The sequence below is a fragment of the Phodopus roborovskii genome, unplaced genomic scaffold, assembly GCF_943737965.1.
Source record: "Phodopus roborovskii unplaced genomic scaffold, PHOROB, whole genome shotgun sequence".
Lineage (NCBI taxonomy): Eukaryota > Metazoa > Chordata > Mammalia > Rodentia > Cricetidae > Phodopus > Phodopus roborovskii.
The window spans coordinates 23,874,431-23,882,822 of record NW_026126558.1 but is presented as its reverse complement, the minus strand read 5'-3'; the positions used below and the strand labels follow the sequence as shown (position 1 = coordinate 23,882,822).

At 44.5% G+C, this 8,392-nt stretch overlaps 1 protein-coding gene across 1 annotated transcript; it reads left to right on the top strand.

Moving 5' to 3' along the window:
- Positions 1 to 7,970, top strand: LOC127234562 (pyrethroid hydrolase Ces2e). The gene is made up of 12 exons (XM_051201553.1): positions 1 to 84; positions 690 to 894; positions 2,667 to 2,808; positions 3,472 to 3,605; positions 3,687 to 3,945; positions 4,719 to 4,817; positions 5,118 to 5,258; positions 5,379 to 5,459; positions 5,705 to 5,849; positions 6,578 to 6,715; positions 7,068 to 7,140; positions 7,627 to 7,970. The coding sequence occupies exons 1-12, from the start codon at positions 9 to 11 to the stop codon at positions 7,811 to 7,813; spliced, it is 1,680 nt and encodes a 559-aa protein (XP_051057510.1). The 5' UTR covers positions 1 to 8; the 3' UTR covers positions 7,814 to 7,970.
- The last annotated feature ends 422 nt before the right edge of the window (positions 7,971 to 8,392 follow it).

The window sequence follows — 8,392 nt, the reverse complement described above, 5'->3', positions numbered from 1 at the left end:
AGCCAACCATGACACTGGAAAGCCCTCCTGGCTGGCTGAATGCAGTGACCTGTGGGCTCCTGCTTCTTTTCCACCATGTTCAAGGTGAGAACCCTTAACTGAACATGAGGACCTGGGTCTGAGCTGCCCAGTTCTACAGAATCAGCAGTCAATTTTGCAGGAAGGAAGGAACCAACAATGGAGGAACCAGTAAAGACAGCAGATAGAAGTGTGGGCCTCCCAATGCCTCCACTAATGCCCACACAGTGAGCCCTGTAGTTCACAGAGGGTGAGAGATGACTAAGGATACCCAGTACCCAAAATGCCACTCCTGTGTAAGGATGGTTGAGCAGCACAGAACCTGCAGATTAGGGGAACAAGAGCAAAAGAGACATTTCCTTCCTCTGTGTTTGAGTGTAGCTGCTACAGAACTCTAGATAATAATGAAAGTAATGTATGAATGCTGCAAAATGGCTCTGCCAATGTCTCCTTGTTGGCTAGAGATGTGCATAGGCACCAGGCAAAAGGAGCATGAAAATGTTCCTGGACATGGGGAAAACAAAGAAACTCCTACTCCCACATCCCACAGCAGAGCCAAGATACCCCGGATTCCCTTCCCCATGTACTCTAGTGAAAATGAGGTGGGAGACTACAGTGTGGGGGCAGCTGCCTGGACAGAACTAACTCTGATGGTATCTCTCCACATACAGGCCAAGACTCAGCCAGCCCCATCAGGACAACACACACAGGGCAGGTTAGAGGAAGCCTTGTCCATGTGAAAAACACTGAAGTTGATATCCACACTTTCCTGGGAATTCCCTTTGCCAAGCCGCCTGTAGGACCACTGAGATTTGCACCCCCTGAAGCACCTGAGCCATGGAGTGGTGTGAGAGATGGGACCACCTATCCAGCCATGTAAGTTCTGGGACCCAGAGCTGAGGATGTGCTCAGAGTTCTGGGCCAAAATGAGGTGCTTCCTTCATCACAACCCCATGGAAGCTTTCTGTCTGTGATATGTAGTCTGCCACACATTTCTGATACATGGATATATATATATATATATATATATATATATATATATATATATAATTTATGGTTTATTAAAATTTGACTGATGATTCAGTAAAGGAAAGTAAGCCTCAAGCTATAGAGATCAGGCAGTGGTGAGTGACAGACACCTTTAATCCCAGCAGCCAGAAGCTAGGAAGTGGTGGTACACACCTTTAAACCTAGGACTCAGGATTAAGAGATGGATGGATCTCTGTGAGTCCAAAGCCACCCAGATCTACACAAGATAAAATCAGCCTATAGAGCATTATACCTCACACCTTTAATCCCAGCACTAGATGGGTCAAAACTATAGGAGGCAATCATTCTCTAACAATACTGAGAAGTTACAGCCTGAGATTTAGTGAGAGCTTATGAAGTCAGGATCAGTCCATTCATCGAGAGGTAGGAAGTTTTCGGCCAGCTGCTTTGCTTTCCTGATAACGAGCTTGAAGTTTGAACCCCAATATCACTCCCTGGGTCCTTTTATTAATTTCTGTTAGAGCTAAGGCTTCTAAAAGAAAAACTTTGCCAATTTCCTGGGTCAGAAATTAGTTCCTATATGGTGTTATCTCTCAGTTTTACAGTGAGAGGCAGATAAAAATGGTTCCCAGATTCAGGTTGTGCCAAGTGATCACTGCCACCATCGAAGAGGTCTATGGACAAGGGTCAAAATAAGCATATTAATCAGCAAAATCCCAGGGTCTAGTGCCATGTGCTTTAAGTCTCTCAGGAGTGCATAAGTGATGTGTCCTTGGCAACTCTATCCTTACTTTCATTGAGACAATCCATAGAATCAAGTACCATTATCCAAAGATACGGATAAAAGTTTCCCCTTGATATTACATGGGAAGTCAAGCTACCCTAAGTTTCTGGACATAGGGTGAAGAGTATCCCACTACTCTTTAGGACATTGCTGACTTCCATAGTTCCTGTGTAGATCATCGAGGTATCTTCATTTTGTTTCTTGTTGCTGCAGTAAAATACCTGGCAAAATCAGTTTAAGGCAGAAACAGTTTATTATGGGTCACAGTTCCATATTACCATTCATTACAAGGGGGAATCTTAAGGGTCTGGATCACATCACACCTTTAACTGGGATCAGGGATCAAAGAACACATCTATATCTGATAATGTAAGTTGGCCTTCTCTGTTTACACAGTTCAGAAGCCTCTTTCTAGGGAATAGTGCCCCCTCTATTAACATAATCATAAAATCCCCATAGGCTGTGCTGATCCAGACAATCCCTGGTGGACACATTATCCCTAGGTGATTCTATGTTGTTTGGAGTTAGAAATCAAAGCTACCATCACAACAGGAATTAAAGAGAATAAAGAGGAATGACTTTCACTGCATGTAGGAAGTTATTCTCATTGAGCCCTCTTAGAATTCTCTAGATCCTAGGCTCAGAAAGAATAAATTATGTGCCCTCTTTGCAGGCCCTTCTGGAAATCCAGTTCCATGCCATTTTTCAATGAGCCTGTCACCTTTACCTTTGTAGGAAAGGGGTTTAGAGAGGAGTCATGCTTTAGCAGGATATCTTAGAGAAAGTGGCCAAAGGTGTCTATGAGAAAATCCATACTAAAAACCAATTTTGACCACCAAACATCTCTGTAATAAATGTTTGCCATTGTCACCAGGTGTCTACAAAATGATGATATGATGAATTCAGAGGCTCTGAAGACAATGAAAAGCATCATGCCTCCCATCTCTATATCTGAAGACTGCCTGTATCTCAACATCTACACACCAACCCATGCCAATGAGGGTTCCAACCTGCCTGTGAGAGTTGGGCAATACTCAACTGGGTGGGGGGTGGAAATTTCTGTCTTAGGATGATTATAAAGCATGAAATCATCTGAGTTCCACTGCAGTGTAGACCCTGATGAGAAGCCTTTTCCTACTGTGTATACAGAAGCCTTCTCAGTCAAAGTGGGCAGCTAAACCCTGGATATTGGACACTGAACACTGAAGTTCTGAGATGTCAGGACTGTGGTTCATGGACTAACTCAGGATTTTCTCAACAAACTTGATCCCTAGAGCTGGTACCCAGGCAGGTGTCTGAGGAATGAACACTGAGATAAGCCAAATTTCCAGCTTTGGGAAATGGGTTGTGCCAGTGAGATTTGGTGATGGTTTTGATTCATAATCAGAAGAAGCTCTTATGGAGATAATCTTTTCCACACTTTTGAGGAGTCTGAGAGTGATAGTAACATCATTGTGGACTTAAATCCATTAATCCAAACTGAGATTCATGGTGCCACAATGGGACTTGGAAACACGCTGATGAGACTGTGTTCCTCATCTGCGGCTTGGGTCTAAGATGATGAGGAGGCCTGTGTGTGTTTACCTGCACAGATAGAAAGTAGTCAATAATCTAGAGGGCAGTACCACTTAAGCTTGTGCCAGATATAAACTTCCTGGAATCTCTCTTGATTTCTCCAGGTGATGGTGTGGATCCATGGTGGTGCTCTGGTTGTAGGTATGGCTTCCATGTATGATGGATCCATGCTGGCAGCCACTGAGGATGTTGTGGTGGTCACTATCCAGTACCGTCTGGGTGTCCTGGGCTTCTTCAGGTGAGACTAGGACTGGACAGGGCAGTGTCAACTGAGAAGAATGTAAGTAGCCATTTGATTTGTTTCCCTTCAACTTCTCAGCACTGGAGACCAGCATGCCAGAGGCAACTGGGGCTACCTGGACCAAGTGGCTGCCCTACGCTGGGTCCAGCAGAATATCGCCCACTTTGGAGGCAACCCTGACCAGGTCACCATTTTTGGCGAGTCAGCAGGTGGCACAAGTGTGTCTTCACTTGTTGTGTCCCCCATGTCCAAAGGACTCTTCCAAGGAGCCATCATGGAGAGTGGAGTTGCCCTGCTGCCTGATCTCATCTCCAGCTCCTCTGAGATGGTTTACACAGTGAGTGTACTCTAACCTCAAACCCTAACCTACAGTATTAGCTCTCACTCTCTAGTAATCTGCTACCATGTTCAGTACAAAAAAAAAAAAATAAATGAGGACTATGGGAAATAACTTCTCTTTAGAGCTTTCTTAAGACTCACAGTTTAGAAACTTCACCTCCCACCCCATTGCACCCTATAGTATTTTATACATGGTGCATATGTTACATGTTCACCAAAGCTGTGCCTAGCGGTTTCTATCACTGGCAAAAAAAAAAAAAAAAGTATATATGGGTTGGGAAATGGTACAAGAGGCGATAGAGATTTCTGTGCCTGTGTGAGGATCTGAGTTCAATTCACCAAGAACACACATATGTCTGGGTATGGTGTTTCTTGTTTTATTCTCAGTGTTCCTATGGTGAGATGGGAGGCAGGGACAGAGAAATCCCTGGAAGGTTAGAGACCAGCTAGGCTGGTGTAGGCTGCAGCAGAACAAAATAGTTTTTCTCACACTGGGTAAAAGGGGACATGGGGTGGCAGGGAAGGAAGAATAGTGGAGGGAGGTAGGGGAAGGAGGAACAAGGGAGATGGGGTGGATGGAGGGAGGGAGGAAGGGAGAGCAGACACTGCTGAGAAACAGGAAATGGGAAGAATTTTGCTTGTACTCCCATCTACATATATTATACAGCACAGTATAATATTTAGAACCAATGATACCATCTTGGGATTGAGAAAACTTCTCTGCCTAGAAGACAATGCATCCAGGCAGCCTCCATCCTCTTCCCTTTACAGATAGTGGCCAATCTATCTGATTGTCCAACTGTGAACACCGAGACCCTGGTGAGCTGCCTACGAAGCAAGAGTGAATCCGAGATTCTGGCTATTAACAAGGTTTGCAAAACTGTGTGGCTGGGAAGATGTCAGATAGCAAGATGTGTTATAGATAGTCCTCACTAGTAGGAACAAATTACCTAATGCCCATTGCTTAGTATCCTTTTAGTCCTGGTTGCAAAATCCATACCAACATAGGCTATTCTAAGTGTAAGTTCTCTTCAGGGGTGAGATGGAGAGGTTTGATGGAGAATAACCACCCTGAGACAAATTAGGAAATGGAGAAGGGGTGGAAGTAACTCAGTGGACATCAGCATAGGTATGCTTGTGATCTTCTGCACTGATTTTAATGTCCTTCAGGCCTTCAAGATCATCCCTGGTGTGGTGGATGGAGAATTTCTACCCAGGCACCCTCAGGAGCTGTTGGTCTCTGCTGATTTTCACCCTGTTCCCAGCATTATTGGTGTCAACAATGATGAATATGGATGGCTTCTCCCTATGGTGAGGATCAGTGCTAATCTTCTGGGAGCCTAGAGACTCATATAGTAGGCAATGGGAACTCAGATTCATTGATCCATATCCATACCCTAAAATGTTTAAAAAACATTCTCCATACCCCAGATCATGGGCTCTGCTCAGAAAGTGAAAGAAATAACCAGAGAGACCCTGCCTGCTGTTTTGAAGAGCACAGCAGCACAAATGGTGAGAACCTCAGGACACTGCCACAACTGACTGCAAGGACCCCCATCTAACTTTCACAAGAAACATCCTCAGAAGTGTGTGTGTGTGTGTGTGTGTGTGTGTGTGTTTGTGCACACGCGTGTGCACGCACATGCCTGTCTATTTAAGACTTCTCCCATTGCATACCTCTTTTGTGTATCCCTACCCTGAGGCTATTGCCTATATAACCTAGTGTCTGTCACCTCCTTCTCAATTCCCTGGTGTAGATGCTGCCTCCTGAGTGTAGTGACCTGCTAATGGAAGAGTACATGGGGGACACAGAGGACCCACAGACCCTCCAAATGCAGTTCAAGGAGATGATGGGAGACTTCATGTTTGTCATCCCTGCACTCCAAGTAGCACATTTTCAGCGTGAGTATGCCTGAAATGTGGCCAAGAGGGGAAGTCAGAGCTGTGGGTCACAGGTGATCTCTGTAGTGTCAAGGCCTAACCTGTGTCTGGATCAGATCTCTGGTTCCAGAAACAGAGTCTTTTTTATTAATTTATTCTCTCATATATTACATACCTACCACAGTTTTCCCTCCTCCTCTCCTTCAAGTCCCTTCACCCCTCTCCCTTCTATGTACTCCTCTTGTTTCTCTTCAGAAAAGAGCAGAAATACTGGGAATATCAGGCAAACATAGCATAGCCACCTCTCCTCATATTAAGTCTGGATAAGGCAACCAGTAGGAGGTAACAGAGTCAAGACAGTCCTTGTTCTCTCCATTAGGAGTTCCAAAAAATAAATAAACCAAGCTACACAACAATGGCATATATGAAAAAGACCTAGACCAATACAGGCTCCCTGATTGTTGATTCACAAGTGAGAGTCTTTGTCTAGTAAACCCTTGTGTCAAGTGTGAGAGAGTGACATATTTTTCAGTACAAAGGAGGAAATAGCTGAGTGATATCCAGGACTTGACTAAATTACTCACTTGTGGAGGGCAGAGTCATTATTTACCAGGGGGCTCCATGCTGGAGCTCCACACTCAACTGTTGTGATACCAGATAACTTGAGACCAATTATCTTGTCACCAAATGTATGCTAGGACAGTTCTAGGCAGAGTGCTGCCGTAATCACCATATGTCTTCACCCCCAGGTTCCCATGCTCCTGTCTACTTCTATGAGTTCCAACATCAACCCAGCTTCTTTAAAGATATCAGACCACCACACGTGAAGGCTGACCATGGTGATGATATTTTTTTCATTTTTGGCAACCTATTATTTGGCATAAAAAGTGAGTCTTTCTGGATTTCCTTGAGCTGGATGGGGTGCATGATGGAAATAGGAATGATAGCTGAGCTCTTAATCCAGTTGAGGGAACTAAATCCTTGGAGAAAGACAGAATCCATTGTGCACCATCTTGCTCAAAACCTACATTACAGTCTACCTTGGGTTAATGGGAATAAGAAAATAATGTAGCAGGAATGGGCCTGGCTGAATTCACTTAGAGGCTTAAATCAGGGGTTGGGGGAGGGAGGAAACCAGGCCAACAGTTCAGAATCAAATGGTAGCTGGGGTGGGATGAAGCATGAGTGGGCAGATGCATGAAGGGGCGGGGTGCTAGGTACCTGTTCTTCTCTCTTCAGTTGTTTCCACTAAGGAGGAGGAGCTACTGAGCAGACAGATGATGAAGTACTGGGCCAACTTTGCACGGCATGGGTGAGGGAATGCCCTTCCCCCAAATTCTGCAAGGGTGCAGCACTGTCCAGAACTCTCTTTGTGTGGGGAGGCCTCTTTAGCATGTGTGGTCTTTTATTACATGATAGAGTCTTCCCTCCCCCAGAGCACACTTTGGCAAATACATTACCATATAGCCAGCATCCCCCTCCACACCCACACAAGGCACACTCAGATAGATACTTTATATATGTTTGTTACTGGTCATCTTACAGTGACTAGACAGGGACACGGTACTGTGGTAATGTTCTTTAGATCTTGTCTTTGAGAAGGAGGTAGAAAACAAGCCATGCAAGGCAGCAACCTTGCTGTACATGGAGCAGAAACTTGTAGATCACACTCATATCTCTATATCAGGACATATGGACTATCAGTCTCCTCAACACTCTGACCTACTTTAATCACTGTTCTGAAACTAAGGCAATTTCAACTGACTTTCACCTCTCCCTGTTGGTGGCATATCCATAGGAACCCCAACAGCGAGGGTCTAACCTACTGGCCCATGTTTGACCATGATGAGCATTATCTGAAGTTGGACATCCAGCCAGCTGTGGGCCGAGCCCTGAAGACCAGAAGGTTGCAGTTCTGGACCAAGACTCTGCCCCAGAAGATCCAGGAGCTAAAGGGAGCTCAGGGCAAACACACAGAGCTATAGTGCCCTGCGTAAAGAAAGGTGTGTGGGCTTCATGAAGGGTGGGCTCTGTCCTAGTTTTGGAAAGCATTTTGATCCTAACATTCACATAACCATTCCTAAAATATAAGGTCATGCATTTTACTACTTTATATGACAAACACCCTACCTGTCAGTTCTTCACAAACACTGCAAATCTGCTGTTAGAATATCTCAATAAATGTTCTTGTAACAATGTTGAATGTGTATGTGTAAGCTCTAAAGTCCCACAGTCTTCACAGCTCAGGTTGTTGTTCTAAATACATCACTCACTATCAGCTGGTATTGTGATACATAGCTGTGGTCCCAGCTCCGCAGAAACTGAAACAGGGAATATTGGCATAAGCCTAGGAATTCTATACCAGCTTAAACAACACAGCAAAACCTGTATCTCCAACACAGAAAAAAAATCATCAACTGGATAATTTGTAAGCAGCAAAATGAATGTAACTTTCTGTGGACCAAGAAATACGGGGACAGAAAATGAGTTTGAGGCATACCAGCTGTCAGAAGTCAGCTACTAGATGAAAACGAGTTTTAAATGAGTCCATCAGACCCAAGAAA

What these genes read in the sequence shown, in the direction of transcription:
- LOC127234562 (XM_051201553.1), top strand. Translation starts at nt 9, where the DNA reads ATGACACTGGAAAGCCCTCCTGGCTGGCTGAATGCAGTGACCTGTGGG. An exon ending in AGAGCACAGCAGCACAAATG is followed by an intron (nt 5,460 to 5,704) that starts GTGAGAACCTCA and finishes TCCCTGGTGTAG; the next exon opens with ATGCTGCCTCCTGAGTGTAG. An exon ending in GCCAACTTTGCACGGCATGG is followed by an intron (nt 7,141 to 7,626) that starts GTGAGGGAATGC and finishes GCATATCCATAG; the next exon opens with GAACCCCAACAGCGAGGGTC.